This window comes from Mustela putorius, unplaced genomic scaffold, assembly GCF_011764305.1.
Source record: "Mustela putorius furo isolate JIRA1106 unplaced genomic scaffold, ASM1176430v1.1 tig00000117_pilon_pilon_pilon, whole genome shotgun sequence".
In the NCBI taxonomy this organism is placed as follows: domain Eukaryota; kingdom Metazoa; phylum Chordata; class Mammalia; order Carnivora; family Mustelidae; genus Mustela; species Mustela putorius.
Window position 1 is genome coordinate 517,557 of NW_025421286.1, and position 17,497 is coordinate 535,053.

The following is a 17,497-nucleotide window of genomic DNA, read 5'->3' on the forward strand; positions in this document are numbered from 1 at the left end:
TTAGTGATATAGAAGACCAAATGACAGAGAATAAAGAAGCTGAGCAAAAGAGGGACAAACAGCTACTGGACCACGAGGGGAGAATTCGAGAGATAAGTGACACCATAAGACGAAACAACATTAGAATAATTGGGATTCCAGAAGAAGAAGAAAGTGAGAGGGGAGCAGAAGGTATACTGGAGAGAATTATTGGGGAGAATTTCCCCAATATGGCAAAGGGAACGAGCATCAAAATTCAGGAGGTTCAGAGAATGCCCCTCAAAATCAATAAGAATAGGCCCACACCCCGTCACCTAATAGTAAAATTTACAAGTCTCAATGACAAAGAGAAAATCCTGAAAGCAGCCCGGGAAAAGAAGTCTGTAACATACAATGGTAAAAATATTAGATTGGCAGCTGACTTATCCACAGAGACCTGGCAGGCCAGAAAGAGCTGGCATGATATTTTCAGAGCACTAAACGAGAAAAACATGCAGCCACGAATACTATATCCAGCTAGGCTATCATTGAAAATAGAAGGAGAGATTAAAAGCTTCCAGGACAAACAACAACTGAAAGAATTTGCAAATACCAAACCAGCTCTACAGGAAATCTTGAAAGGGGTCCTCTAAGCAAAGAGAGAGCCTACAAGTGGTAGATCAGAAAGGAACAGAGACCATATACAGTAACAGTCACCTTACAGGCAATACAATGGCACTAAATTCATATCTCTCAATAGTTACCCTGAATGTGAATGGGCTAAATGCCCCTGTCAAAAGACACAGGGTATCAGAATGGATAAAAAAAAACAAAACCCATCTATATGTTGCCTCCAAGAAACTCATTTTAAGCCCCGAAGACACCTCCAGATTTAAAGTGAGGGGGTGGAAAAGAATTTACCATGCTAATGGACATCAGAAGAAAGCAGGAGTGGCAATCCTTATATCAGATCAATTAGATTTTAAGCCAAAGACTATAATAAGAGATGAGGAAGGACACTATATCATACTCAAAGGGTCTGTCCAACAAGAAGATTTAACAATTTTAAATATCTATGCCCCCAATGTGGGAGCAGCCAACTATATAAACCAATTAATAACAAAATCAAAGAAACACATCAACCATAATACAATAATAGTAGGGGACTTTAACACTCCCCTCACTGAAATGGACAGGTCATCCAAGCAAAAGATCAGCAAGGAAATAAAGGCCTTAAAACGACACACTGGACCAGATGGACATCACAGATATATTCAGAATATTTCATCCCAAAGCAACAGAATACACATTCTTCTCTAGTGCACATGGAACATTCTCCAGAATAGATCACATCCTCGGTCCTAAATCAGGACTCAACCGGTATCAAAAGATTGGGATCATTCCCTGCATATTTTCAGACCACAATGCTCTAAAGCTAGAACTCAACCACAAAAGGAAGTTTGGAAAGAACCCAAATACATGGAGACTAAACAGTATCCTTCTAAAGAATGAATGGGTCAACCGGGAAATTAAAGAAGAATTGAAAAAAATCATGGAAACAAATGATAATGAAAACACAACGGTTCAAAATCTGTGGGACACAACAAAGGCAGTCCTGAGAGGAAAAATATATAGCGGTACAAGCCTTTCTCAAGAAACAAGAAAGGTCTCAGGTACACAACCTAACCCTACACCTAAAGGAGCTGGAGAAAGAACAAGAAAGAAACCCTAAGCCCAGCAGGAGAAGAGAAATCATAAAGATCAGAGCAGAAATCAATGAAATAGAAACCAAAAAAACAATAGAACAAATCAACGAAACTAGGAGCTGGTTCTTTGAAAGAATTAATAAAATTGATAAACCCCTGGCCCGACTTATCAAAAAGAAAAGAGAAAGGACCCAAATAAATAAAATCATGAATGAAAGAGGAGAGATCACAACTAACACCAAAGAAATACAAACTATTATAAGAACATACTATGAGCAACTCTACAGCAATAAATTTGACAATCTGGAAGAAATGGATGCATTCCTAGAAACATATAAACTACCACAACTGAACCAGGAAGAAATAGAAAGCCTGAACAGACCCATAACCAGTCAGGAGATTGAAACAGTCATTAAAAATCTCCAAACAAACAAAAGCCCAGGGCCAGACGGCTTCCCGGGGGAATTCTACCAAACATTTAAAGAAGAACTAATTCCTATTCTCCTGAAACTGTTCCAAAAAATAGAAATGGAAGGAAAACTTCCAAACTCATTTTATGAGGCCAGCATCACCTTGATCCCAAAACCAGACAAGGATCCCACCAAAAAAGAGAGCTATAGACCGATATCCTTGATGAACACAGATGCGAAAATACTCAACAAAATACTAGCCAATAGGATTCAACAGTACATTAAAAAGATTATTCACCACGACCAAGTGGGATTTATTCCAGGGCTGCAAGGTTGGTTCAACATCCGCAAATCAGTCAATGTGATACAACACATCAATAAAAGTAAGAACAAGAACCATATGATACTCTCAATAGATGCTGAAAAAGCATTTGACAAAGTACAACATCCCTTCCTGATCAAAACTCTTCAAAGTGTAGGGATAGAGGGCACATACCTCAATATCATCAAAGCCATCTATGAAAAACCCACCGCAAATATCATTCTCAATGGAGAAAAACTGAAAGCTTTTCCGCTAAGGTCAGGAACACGGCAGGGATGTCCATTATCACCACTGCTATTCAACATCGTACTAGAGGTCCTAGCCTCAGCAATCAGACAACAAAAGGAAATTAAAGGCATCCAAATCGGCAAAGAAGAAGTCAAATTATCACTCTTTGCAGATGATATGATACTATATGTGGAAAACCCAAAAGACTGCACTCCAAAACTGCTAGAACTTATACAGGAATTCAGTAAAGTGTCAGGATATAAAATCAATGCACAGAAAAATCAGTTGCATTTCTCTACACCAACAGCAAGACAGAAGAAAGAGATATTAAGGAGTCAATCCCATTTACAATTGCATCCAAAACCATAAGATACCTAGGAATAAACCTAACCAAAGAGAGACACAGAATCTATACTCAGAAAACTATAAAGTACTCATGAAAGAAATTGAGGAAGACACAAAGAAATGGAAAAATGTTCCATGCTCCTGGATTGGAAGAATAAATATTGTGAAAATGTCTATGCTACCTAAAGCAATCTACACATTTAATGCAATTCCTATCAAAGTACCATCCATCTTTTTCAAAGAAATGGAACAAATAATTCTAAAATTTATATGGAACCAGAAGAAAAGACCTCGAATAGCCAAAGGGATATTGAAAAAGAAAGCCAACGTTGGTGGCATCACAATTCCGGACTTCAGGCTCTATTACAAAGCTGTCATCATCAAGACAGCATGGTACTGGCACAAAAACAGACACATAGATCAATGGAACAGAATAGAGAGCCCAGAAATAGACCCTCAACTCTATGGTCAACTAATCTTCGACAAAGCAGGAAAGAATGTCCAATGGAAAAAAGACAGCCTTTTCAATAAATGGTGCTGGGAAAATTGGACAGCCACATGCAGAAAAATGAAATTGGACCATTTCCTTACACCACACACAAAAATAGACTCAAAATGGATGAAGGACCTCAATGTACGAAAGGAATCCATCAAAATCCTTGAGGAGAACACGGGCAGCAACCTCTTCGACCTCTGCCGCAGCAACATCTTCCTAGGAACAACGCAAAAGGCAAGGGAAGCAAGGGCAAAAATGATCTATTGGGATTTCATCAAGATCAAAAGCTTTTGCACAGCAAAGGAAACAGTTAACAAAATCAAAAGACAACTGACAGAATGGGAGAAGATATTTGCAAACGACATATCAGATAAAGGACTAGTGTCCAGAATCTATAAAGAACTTAGCAAACTCAACACCCAAAGAACAAATAATCCAATCAAGAAATGGGCAGAAGACATGAACAGACATTTCTGCAAAGAAGACATCCAGATGGCCAACAGACACATGAAAAAGTGCTCCATATCACTCGGCATCAGGGAAATACAAATCAAAACCACAATGAGATATCACCTCACACCAGTCAGAATGGCTAAAATCAACAAGTCAGGAAATGACAGATGCTGGCGAGGATGCGGGAGAAAGGGGAACCCTCCTACACTGTTGGTGGGAATGCAAGCTGGTGCAGCCACTCTGGAAAAACAGCATGGAGGTTCCTCAAAATGTTGAAAATAGAACTGCCCTATGACCCAGCAATTGCACTATTGGGTATTTACCCTAAAGATACAAATGTAGTGATCCAAAGGGACACATGCACCCGAATGTTTTATAGCAGCAATGTCCACAATAGCCAAACTATGGAAAGAACCTAGATGTCCATCAACAGATGAATGGATCAAGAAGATGTGGTATATATACACAATGGAATACTATGCAGCCATCAAAAGAAATGAAATCTTGCCATTTGCAACAACATGGATGGAACTAGAGCGTATCATGCTTAGCGAAATAAGTCAAGCAGAGAAAGACAACTATCATATGATCTCCCTGATATGAGGAAGTGGTGATGCAACATGGAGGCTTAAGTGGGTATGAGAAGAATAAATGAAACAAGATGGGATTGGGAGGGAGACAAACCGTAAGTGACTCTTAATCTCACAAAACAAACTGAGGGTTGCCGGGGGGAGGGGGTTTGGGAGAAGGGGGTGGGATTATGGACATTGGGGAGGGTATGTGATTTGGTGAGTGCTGTGAAGTGTGTAAACCTGGTGATTCACAGACCTGTACCCCTGGGGATAAAAATATATGTTTATAAAAAATAAAAAATTAAAAAAAAAATGTATAGTCTAGGAATAAATAAAGATTACATTCCTTAACTTGTAAAAAAAAAAAAAAAAAAAAAAAGAGAAAAATTTAAAAAAAAACTAAAGATAAATGAAAACATAATGGCTCAAAATCTTTGGGACACATCAAAACTAGTTCTAAGAAGGAAGTTGATAACAATCAAGAAACAAAAATTTCAGATAAACAATGTAACCTCACAACTACTGGAATTACAAAACAAAAGAGTAAATAAAGCTTAATTTTAGTAGAAAAGTGATAATATAAGATCAGAGTGGAAAATACGAATGAAGACTAAAAAAATAAAAAAGCAAACAATAGAAAAGATCAATGAAACTAAGAGCAGTTTCTTTAAAAAGATGAACAACATGGAGAACCCCTAACAGACTCATCAAGAAAACAAAGAGAGAGGACTCAAATAAATGAATCAGAAATAAAAGATGAGAAGTTAAAACTGACACACAGAAATACACAGGATTGTAAGAAACTACTACAAAAAATTCCATGTGAAATAACGGGACAATCTACAAGAAAGATTTCCTAGAAACATATAATCTTCCAAGACAGAATCAGGAAGAAATAAATAATTTGAATGGAATGATTACTTATAGTGCAACTGAACCAGTGACCCAAAAACTCTCAACAAGCAAAAGTTGAGGACTAGACAGTGTCACAGTTGAATTCTACCAAATTTTGGAAGAATTACTATCTACTCAAACTATTTCCCCCCAAAAAATGATGAAGAAGGAATTCTTCCAAATTCATTCTAGAGACTAGTAAGAGACTACTAAACAAAAATTATAATATTACAAAAATACCAATACTACTGATGAACCACAGATGAAAAAAATCCTCAACAAAGTACCAGCAAACTGAATTCAACAGCACATATAAAGGATCATTTGCCACAATCATGAGGAATTTATTCCAGGGATGCAATGATGATTCAATATATGCAAATCAATGTGATACACCACATTAACCAAGTGAAAAATAAAAATCATACGATCATTGCAATAGATCCAACTGACAAAATTCAATACCCATTCATGATAAAAATTCAACAAAGTGGGTTTAGAAGGAATGTATTTCAACACCAAAAGGCCATGTATAAAAAAAAACCATTATTATGGTCACACTCATAATAAAAAGCTGAAAATTTTTCCTTTAAAATAAGGAATTACACAAGGATATCTACTCTCACCACCTTTACTCAACATAGAACTGGAAGTCCTAGCCACAGCAATCACAAGAAAAAAAAAAAGACATCCAAGTTTTGTTAAGGAAAAAGTAAACTGTCACTATTTGCAGATGACATGATACTAAACATAGAAAACCCTCAAGACTCCACACACACACAAAAATATTAGATGAATTCAGTGAAGTTGCAGAACACAAAATTAATGTACAGAAATCTGTTGCACTTCTATACACTAATAAAGTGGCAAAAATTTTTTTAAAATCCCATTTATAATTGCACAAAAAATAATAAAATACATAGCAATAAACCTAACCAGTGTACTCTGAAAACTATAAAACACTGATGAAAGAAACTGAAGCTGACACAAACAAATGGAATAGCTCATTGATTAGAAGAGTTAAAATGTCCATATTACTCAAAGAAAGCGATAGATTCTGGGTAATCCCTATCAAAATTTCAATGGCATTTTTCACAGAATTAGAACAAATAATCCTAAAATTTGTATGGAACCACAAAAGACCCCAAATAGCCAAAGCAATCTTGAGAAAGAAGAACAAGCTATAGGTATCACAACCCCAGATTTCAAGACATATTATAAAACTACAATAATCAAAACAATATGGTCCTGCCACAGAAACAGACACAAAGATCGAGGGAACAGAATTGAGAGCCCGGAAATATACCCATACTTATGGTCTCTTAATTATCACAAAGGAGGCAAAAATACATAATGCAAAAAAAAAAAAAAAAAAGGAAAAAACCAGTCTCTTCAATAAATGCTCTTAGGAAAACTGGATAATCACATGAACAAGAATGAAACTGGATCACTCCCATCTACTACACACAAAATAAACTCAAAATGGATTAAAGATCGGGGCACCTAGGTGGCTCAGCATCTGAATCTTGATTTTAGCTTAGGTCATGATCTCAGAGTCATGGGACTGAATCCCATGTCAGGTTCCGTACTCAGTGGAGAGTCTGCTTGAGATTCTCTCCCTCTCCTTCTGCCCCCCTCCACTTGCGCATGCTCGTTCTCTCCCTTCGTCTCTCTCTCTCTCAAATAAATCAATCTTTTAAAAAATGGATTAAAGACCCAAATGTGAGACTTGAACCATGCAACTCCTAACAGAAAACATAGGCAGAGGGCACCTGGGTGGCTCAATTGGTTAAATATCTGCTTTAGGCTCAGGTCATGATCCCAGGGCATGAGATTGAGCCCCACGTAAGGCTCCCTGCTCAGTGGGGGATGATTCTCTCTCTGCCCCCCATACTCAGGCTCTCTCTTTCTCAAATAAATAAATAAACTCTTAAAAAAAAAAAAAAAAAGCACAAGCAGTATCCTCTTAGACATCAGCCTTAGCAGAATTTTTCTGCATCTATCTCCTCAAGGAAGGGTACCAAAACCAAAAAAAAAACAACTGGGACTATATCAAACTAAAAAGCTTTTGGAAACCATCAACAAAACAAAAAGGCAACTAACTTACTGAAGGTAAGAAGATACTTGCAAATGGTAACATCCACTATAGGGTTGTATCCAAACTATATAAAGAACTTGTACAACTCAACACCAAACAAACAAACAAACAAAACCCACAAATAATCCAATTAAAAGGACAGAGGACCTCAATAGACATTCCTTCTAAGATGCCACAGAGATGGCCAAGACATATATGAAAAGACGTTCAATATCACTTATCATCAGGGAAATGCAAATCAGAACCACAATGAAATATCACCTCACACGTAAGAATGGCTAGTTCAAAAATATAAGAAATAACAAATGCTGGTGAGGATGTAGAGAAAGGGAACATTTGTGCACTATTAGCTGAAATGTAAATTGGTACAGCCACTAGAAAAAAAAATATGAAGATTCCTCAAAAAAATTAAACATAAATACCATATGACCCAGTAATTCCATTTCTGGGTATTCACCTGAAGAGAAAACAAAAACACTGAACATGAAACACAAAAACATGGAAAAATATATGCACCTCTATGTTTACTGCAGCATTATTTACAATAGCCAAGGTATGGAAACATCCCAAGTGTCCATAAAAATATGAATGGATAAAGAAGATACAGCACATATATCCATGGAATTATTACTCAGACACAGAAAGAAAAAGATCTTGCCATTTGCAACAACATGGACAAACTTAGAGGGTATTATGCTAAGTGAAATAGATCAGATAGAAAAAGCAAATATATTATTTCATTTACATATGGAATCTAAGAAACAAAACAAACAAAAACAGAAGAAGACTCATAGATACACAGAACAAACTGGTGGTTATCAAAGGGGAGGTGGCAAAAACAGATGAAGGGGATTAAGAGGAACAAACTTCCAGTTATAAAATAAGTACATCATAGTGATGAAAAGTTCAGGACAAGGAATACAGTCAATAATATTTTATTAACTTTGGTGGCAGATGGTAACTAAATTTACTTTGTGAGCATAATGTATAGAATTGCTGAGTAACTATGTTGTATACCTGAAACTAATATTGTATGACAACTATATGTCAATAAAAAATTAATAATTAAAAATCAGTCAATTACTTTATGTATATAAAATGTTTAAATTCATTTGTTAAATATGTATAAGGAATATATATAAATTTGTATCCTTTTTAGATAGAAAAATGCTAAAATCAAGTTTAAGTAAAAATTTAAAGAAACATTTTTTAAAATTTAATCTATTTTGAAGATGTGAAATTTCATGTGTATTTTTGCAAATGGGGAATAATAATATTCTTAATTTAGCTAAAATTTATCAAATGCAAATACTCAGAGCTCTTAATAACTATGGATAGTAGAAAAATTAAACAATCAGTTAGGTGACTCAGAACTAACCAGAATAACCTTTCCTGACATATACACAAATAAAGAGGTGACAGCAATTTAAATATCCAACTGTCAGGTTGAAAAAGCATAGCTATGGCTCTAACGGATATCTCCTCTTGAATCATGAAATTAATCAACTGGATTTTTTTTTAAATTACTACATACAGTATCGGAAACTAAATTTATTGCTAACTACAGTAATAAGTAATCAGTTATCTATATGATTTGCAAAATTCAGTTTTTCAAGATGAAAACTCGAAAGATAATACTAAAGTTGTTAATTGAAATTATTTTGGAAGATTAATAGTCAAACTATTTTGGTCGCTCACTTTACATGAGGTCTCAACTTAAGTCAATTTTAAACAACTCACAATCACTATATGACTATGCAAGACTAAGGTTCAGTTAGTGATCATGAAGACAAAACTACACAAAGAACAGAACTAAAAACAGTTCATAAAAGTGAAACGAACACCGACAATTTCTAAGTGTTTTTGGAATCTGAGAAGGAGTAAGTCAATTGCTGACAGTGCAGTGCCATGTGCCCTCTGTTCTTGAAAGAATGTTTATCTTTAAAAAAATAATAATAAAAGATAAAAAGCCTTATCACTAATGTCATGTGGCCAGTAGAATATTAATTTTCTGTTAAAAAATTATCCAGAGGACACAAACCTTTATTACTCACATCAATGACTTACACTAGTTCAATTTCATGACTGAGAAAATATGAAGATAATAGAGAAGAAACTTTGAGTACCTTAAATAAATACTACAAAGAGAGGACCTGGACACTCTGAATCACTGAATCACCTAATTAGATGAAATTGGAATAAAAAACTCCTAATAGCCTGGCACTGCCATTCCCATACTCCTTGCTCTCTCAGAACTCCTCACTGAGGCCATGTTCTAGGATCCACCAGGGAGTAACAATGACCAGCAATCACAGCCTCTGAAGTAATGACATATGGAATGCACAGTTCAAACCCATGTTGTTCAAGGGTCAAATGTATAACATCAGAAGTGGCTTCAGTGAGAATAGTCTCAATGGCGGGGGCCGGTGAAAGTAGACTTCTCAGGGTGAGACATCAAGTGACACAGTAACAGAGATAGCACTAGCAAGGAATCTTCAAGGAAGACAACTTTTTAAAAGCTGGGTTGCAAAGAGAAGAGTGATGGGGAGTTTTTGTGGGGATTGTGATTTATAGTTAGGGCAACCACACTGCCAGTTTAGTGCTCAATGTCCTAGCCTTACCCCCAGATTCTCAAGAGGTTATAAATAATTTAGTTATCTTAAGATGGTTGAAATCTAGAAAATTAGAACCACAAGTAGTAAGTGATAATTATATTCAAGGCACTGAGTCAGATGTTATGAGGACACAAATAACTGAAACCATCTGTCAGCAAGATGCTTAAAACTGCGATGTACATGAATGTGTGCATGTGTATATGTGTGTGTATGTGTTTGCACATGCATGGCCTGCCACATAACAACTCCTTTATTTCTGAATATCTGGGATTGCTAAACTACTTCCACAAAAGTTTGCTACAGCAAAAGTGAGACTTTTGTTTTCCCATGAGATAATTTACACACACACACACACACACACACACACACACACGGAAGTACCCCAAGAAAGGAAAAGTGGTCACTGGATACCATTCCTCTCAGCCATCTTAGACAGAAGGTGGTGGCAGGCCAACCAAGAGAGAAGCAGAAATCAGGCTGGTCCAAAGAGCTCTTTTAGTCTAGTTCATCTAAGACTGGGGAGAAAGGACAGGGCAATGACATTTAGCTCACCAGCGGTGGGCTAAGAACAGTAGGGGCAAAATCTAAGTATTGTGCATTAATACCTTTAGTAGAAAATAAAGAGATTTTATTGAAAACCCTTTTTATATCTATCTCTTGGAATTCCGAAACTTTCAGTCACTGCTCTATAAAAATACTTACATAATTTGAAGTCTATGAATGTGAAAAGAAATCGTTACACATTTTTAAAAATTCTCCCAAATTGGGGCAATAAAAAAACAGGTGACAGGTTACAAAAAACATGTATATTATATATGTACTAAATATGTATATTATATGCATGCACATATACATATAATGTGTATATTATATATGTATTAACATGTATATCATATATACATATGTGTATATATAATATACATACTTGGTACGCATATATAATATACATATTTTTACATTTTATATTTTACATTTATATATACATATAATATACACACATATATATGACATACATATATAATGTATATGTACCTGAGAATTATAAGAGAGGTTAAAGGTGTAATTCAGAAAAACAAAACAAAACAAACAATCCTGTTAGGGCTGATGTGAGGAAGACTTGCCAGAAAAACCACTCCTTTCAGAGATGGACCCTGAAGCATGCACAGGCCAGTCAGGGAAGTGATGACTGGGCACTGAAGACACGAGCAGAGGCATCAGTGGAAGCTATAAAGGGGTCGTTGTTGCAGTTACTAAACAAATATTTACTGAGCAGGCATTATATATCAAGTAGTTTAGATATTGAAGACACAGAATGTAAAAGGCAAAATTTTCTGTTCATGAATTTACAAATTTCTGATGAACTCTTCTGGCGGCAATTTCTCACCTGACCTGATTAAGGATACTGAGTATCACTCCTAGTCTAAGTATTCATGTTTCCCTGCAGAAATCCTTGCTAGAAATGTAACATAATATACGGCACATGCGTTGTATCTTTCCAAAATCCAAAATACTGCAATTCCAAAAGTCATCTGGGCTCAAGAGTTTTGAAAAAGGGACTGTAGATCAAAAGTTCCAGATGCTGTTGACTGATGATCTTGAGGATGATAATTTATTGTTAAAAGTCATGTTTAATCACTTAAAATGGTAATGAACCCACAAAACTATGACCTCATGGATTTAGCTTTAATAAGTTCAACCAGTATAAAGGCCAGTGCTAGAACCAGATGTATAGCATTTTCCCTTGTAAATAATTATTTTACATATAAAATGAATACTTTTTACAGGTTAAATTTAAAACACCATGACAACTGTCCATTGTCCATATCATTTCTCCAGGCTGGTGGCTGGTATGGTGACATTTAAGTTTAAGACCTAATGACAAAAGGGAGTCAATCCTATAAGATAAGAAGAACTACCACCTAAGAAAAGGAGAAAAAAAAGGTTTGAAGAGGTAAGGTGGAAGGAAATGGAAAGTTTGGGCAACAAAAAGGCTCACTGTGCTAAAATGTAGCTGGAGAGAGGCCTTGGTGTACATTTGTGAGTGGTGGGCAAAGCGCCAGGGCACCAGGCTAGGGCCTGCCATGTACTGCATTGCACATTTTACTGTAAGTTTAATGGGAAGATATTGCAAGGATTTAAAGATACTAATAGGATCTGATTTAAACGTTCAAAGGATATATTTGGGATATGAACTATAACCCAGTTTGGACACAGTAAAGTACGTATATAGAGAAGTAACAGAATTTAAGGAAAAAAGATTAATTATGGACACGTGGGTAGAAAGCCTCGGGTGACTATAATGGCTGTGATTTCAGAAAATAAAATACCTGTGGTCACATACAATATCCTTAATTTCATGATTCTTGTTTTTAGTTTTGACTCATGGCGTTACTATATTGTTACCACTTAAAGTGAACACTACACAATAAAAACCCAAAGGTGTTTAACGATTAAACAATTTTATCACCACCTAATAAAAGCATTACATAATTTCAAAAGGTGTTTAAAGCAATTAGGTAAAAGAATGATGATTAACTCAAACTTCTTAACAATTCACTAGTACATCTACATATATATATCCAAAAAGAATCTGTCTTACATAAACACACCATTTCTATATAAGACCACTTTTAGATAAAAATGTTATTAGGGAGCTTGGTTCTATGTATTTCACTCTATTTCATACAAAGGAATAACTACCTGACGCATCAAAAAGTTTGATTCAGCAAGCAATACTTATTTTTAAAATATATATTATGAAGTGATTTAAGTGACTTTCATTTGATGTCACGAGATAATACTGGAACTGTGTCAGTCATCCTTCTGTGGTTCAATTTTCTTTGCTAAATTACTGTAATAATCATACTCCTACGTATTTTTCTTCTTTCCTTCACCTTGTCAGCATTAATAATTAGGTCTTATAAAGAAATGACCAAATTTCTTACATAAATTTTTTGATGATAGTCACAAAGTCATTGTACAAAACTGTCACTCACAGTCTATTCTATCTACGTAATAGGGACACATCCTGGGAAGCAAATATGTATTACTAAAATGATTGAATATTATATGGTATAATTAATTATTTTCTGGCATTTAAGAGTAATTTTAAGCCTGAGGTATGAATAATAAAAAGCACACTATATTCCAAACTATCAAAAATGGGTTTAAGCTAGTAAAAAGTTAAAATCAAACTAATGGGGAAAATATGAATAAAAATAAAAGCATTTTAAGAATACACTGATTGATAAAATTCATATTTATAACTCTAGATGTGCTGGACAGTTACTTAAAACCATTTACCTGTTGGAGGCAGGCAGTCTTTCCAATCAAAATAGCCTGCATAAATTCCAGGTTCCAATGAGCCAACAATAGGATCTGCTTTCAACTCAATGTAATTTTCAAAGAGTCTTTGGTCTAATTCTTTCAATGAAGCCATGCTAACCTATAAACACATAATAAAGAATAACTATGACTTTTTTAATCTGAGCATGAGGGAAAAGTAAAATAATATAAATACTTCAGCATATTTTAAATATACTTATGAATTTTCCTACAGAAAAAAAACATGATTTCTATTTTATTTATTTTTCAATAACAAAGACCACCCTCTTAACACAGGTTATTTAATATGAATTAATCTTCATACATGGACTATACACAGAAAGTTCAGCCCACATGAACTGTGAGTTCCTGTTGGTAGTGAAAGTAGAACAAGATGAGGTACCTTCCTGATCTCACTGGGACTCAAGAGGCCAAGAGTTAGAGTAGGTGGGCAGAGTCGTAAATTTGGGAATAAAGAGTCTATGGGCTCAGGGCCCTCTGCAGTGGACTACTGGTGATGTGTCTGCTTCTATGTCATATAGTGTAGTATCTGTAAAAAGGAATATTTGTCATGCAGTGAAATTCAGCTGTAGAAAAGACAAGCAACAACTTGACTTAGAAAAATAATGAAAACCTTTAAGGAGACTAATGTACGATATAAAACAAGACTTAGGGAGAACACACATGACTTACTTTCTTTTTTTTTTTTAAGATTTTATTTATTTATTTGACAGACAGAGATCACAAGTAGGCAGAGAAGGAGGCAGAGAGAGAGAGAGAGAGAGAGAGAGAGAGGACGAAGCAGGCTCCCTGCTGAGCAGAGAGCCCGATGTCCAGCTCTATCCCAGCACCTGGGATTGTGACCGGAGTTTTAGGCAGAGGCTTAACCCACTGAGCCACCTGGGCACCCTTACATACGACTTTCAAAGCTAACCAATGAGTAGTTTAACTGGAGGAACCAGTGGTCACTATGGAGATTGAAGTTAAGTACAATAAGTACTTCAAAGCACAGAGTAAAAAAAGAGCCCAGGACCTGATGGATTCTCTGGGGGAATTCTACCAAACATTCAAAGAAAAAATAATACCTATTCTCCTGAAGCTGTTTCAAAAAACAGAGCAAAAGAAAAACTTCCAGACTCTTTTTATGAAGCCAGCATTAACTTGATCCCCAAACCAGGCAAAGACTCCACCAAAAGAAAAGAGAATTTCAGCCCATTATCCCTGATGAATACGAATGCCAAGATTCTCAACAAGATCCTAGTTAACTGGATCCAACAGTACATTAAAAAGATTATCCACGATGACCAGGTGGGATTTATCCATGGGATGCAGGAGTGGTTCAACATTCGCAAATCAATCAATGTGCTAGAATAAATAAGAGAATAGAGAAGAACCACATGGTCTTCTCAATACATGCAGAAAAAGCATTTGATAAGATACAGCATCTGTTCCTGATTAAAACCCTTCAAAGTATAGGAATAGAGGGAACACTCCTCAACTTCATAAAATCTATCTATGAAAAACCCACAGCAAATATCATCCTCAATGGGGAAAAGCTGACAGCCTTCCTTTGAGATCAGGAACATGACAAGGATGCCCACTCTTGCCTCTCTTGTTCAACATAGTACTAGAAGTCCTAAGAACAACAATCAGACAACAGAAAGAAATAAAAGGTATTCAAATTGGCAAAGGAGAGGTCAAACTCTCTTCACAGATGACATGATACTTTATATGGAAAACCAAAAGACTCCACCCCCAAACTACTAGAACTCACACAGTAATTCAGTAATGTGACAGAATACAAAATCAATGCACAGAAATCAGCTGGTTTTTTTTTATACATTAACAATGAAAAGACATAAAGGGAAATTAGAGAATCGATTCCATTTACTACAGCACCAAGACCCATAGGATACCTGGGAATAAACCTAATCAAAGAGGTAAAGGATCTACCTCAAGAATCTATAAGGATCTATACTCAAGAACTACTGAGCACTCATGAAAGAAATTGAAGAAGACACAAAAAGTTGGAAGAGCATTCCATGTTCATGAATTAGAAGAATAAACATTGTTAAAGTGTCTATGCTGCCTAGAGTAATCTATAATTTCAATGCCATTCTGATCAAAATTCCACTGGCTTTTTCAAGAAGCTGGAACAAAAATTTGTATGGAACCAGAAGAGTTCCCGAATTGCTAAGGAAATGTTGAAAAAGAAAAACAAAACTGGGGGAAAAACAAAACTGGGGGCATCACGTTTCCTGATTTCAAGCTTTACTACAAAGCTGTGATCATCAAGACAGCAAGGTACTGGCACAAAAATAGACTCGATGGGACAGAGTAGAGAGCCCAGATATGGACCCTCAACTCTATGGTCAACTAATCTTTGACAAAGCATGAAAAAATATACAGTGGAAAAGACGGGCCTTTGCAATAAATGGTGCTGGGAAGATTGGACAGCTATGTGTAGAAGAATGTAACTCGACCATTCTCTTACACCATACACAAAGATAAAACTCGAAATGGATAAAAGACCTCAATGTGAGGCACGAATCTCTCAAAATCCTAAAGAAACACATAGGCAGTAACCTCTTTGACATCGGCCATAGCAACTTCTTTCAAGATATGTCTCCAAAGGCAAAGGAAACAAAAGCAAAAATGAACTTTTGGGACTTCATCAAGATCAAAAGCTTCTGCACAGCGAAGTTAACAGTCAACAAAAACAAAGAGGCAACCCACGGAATGGGAGAAGATATTTGCAAATGACAGTACAGACAATGGGCTGATATCACAGATCTATAAAGAACTCTTCAAATTCAACACACACAAAAGAATAATCACATCAAGAAATGGGCAAAACATGAACAGACACTTCTCCAAAGAAGACATACAAATGGCTAACAGACACATGAAAAAATGTTCATCATCATTAGCCATCAGGGAGATTCAAATCAAAACCACATTGAGATACCACCTTACACCAGTTAGAATGGCCAAAATTAACAAAACAGGAAACAACATGTGTTGGAGAAGTTGTGTGGAGAAAGGGATCCCTCATACACTGTTGGTGGGAATGCAAGTTGGTGCAGCCACTTTGGAAAAACAGTGTGGAGATTCCTTAAGAAATTAAAAATAGAGTTTCCCTATGACCCTGCAATTGCACTCCTGGGTATTTACCCCAAAGATACAAATGTAGTGAAAAGAAGGGCCATCTGTACCCCAATGTTCATAGCAGCAATGGCCACAGTTGCCGAACTTTGGAAAGAGCCAAGATACCCTTCAATGGATGAATGGATAAAGAAGATATGGTCCATATATACAATGGAGTATTATGCCTCCATTAGAAAGGATGAATACCCAACTTTTGTAGCAACATGGACGGGATTGGAAGAGATTATGCTGAGTGAAATAAGTGAAGTAGAGACAGTAAATTATCATATGGTTTCACTTATTTGTGGAGCATAAGGAATAACATGGAAGACATGGGGAGATGGAGAGAAGAAGTGAGTTGGGGGATATTGGAGGACAGACAAACCATGAGAGACTGTGGACTCTTAGAAACAAGCAGGGTTTTGGAGGGGAGGAAGATAGGGAGTTGGGTGAGCCTGGTGGTGGGTATTATGGAGAGCACGTATTACATGGAGCACTGAGTGTGGTGCATAAACAATGAATTCTGGAACACTGAAAATAAATTTAAAAAATATTTTATGTGTCATAAAAATGCATAAAGTATTATATTATGAGAAAAAAACCATAGAGAAATGAATTGAAAAGGCACTTCCAAACAGAAAATATCTGAATATGAGTAATATGTAAGAAAAAGGGCTTAACATCATTTAATCAGAGAAAGCCAATGAAAGCAACAGAATTGACTGAAATAAAAAAGAATGATATATTAAGTGTTCGTAAGGACAACATGGAGCAAATGGAATACTCATACATTGCTATACAATGAGAACTAAAATCAGATACCCACTCTGAAAAACAATTTAGAATTCCTAATTAACTTATTCCATGACAGCAATTACAAGATGAGAGAGTACAAATGTCCATAAAAGACTTCCACGGCAACGTTCACA

General features: G+C 35.9%; 1 protein-coding gene across 1 annotated transcript in view; it reads right to left on the bottom strand.

Annotated features, from left to right (window-relative positions):
* Window positions 1-17,497, bottom strand: part of EXOC2 (exocyst complex component 2) — a 283,158-nt gene that overhangs the window by 63,183 nt on the left and 202,478 nt on the right. The window contains exon 23 of the mRNA XM_045089602.1: window positions 13,401-13,542. Coding sequence (XP_044945537.1) covers window positions 13,401-13,542 — 142 coding nt within the window. The remainder of the gene's footprint in view (window positions 1-13,400; window positions 13,543-17,497) is intronic.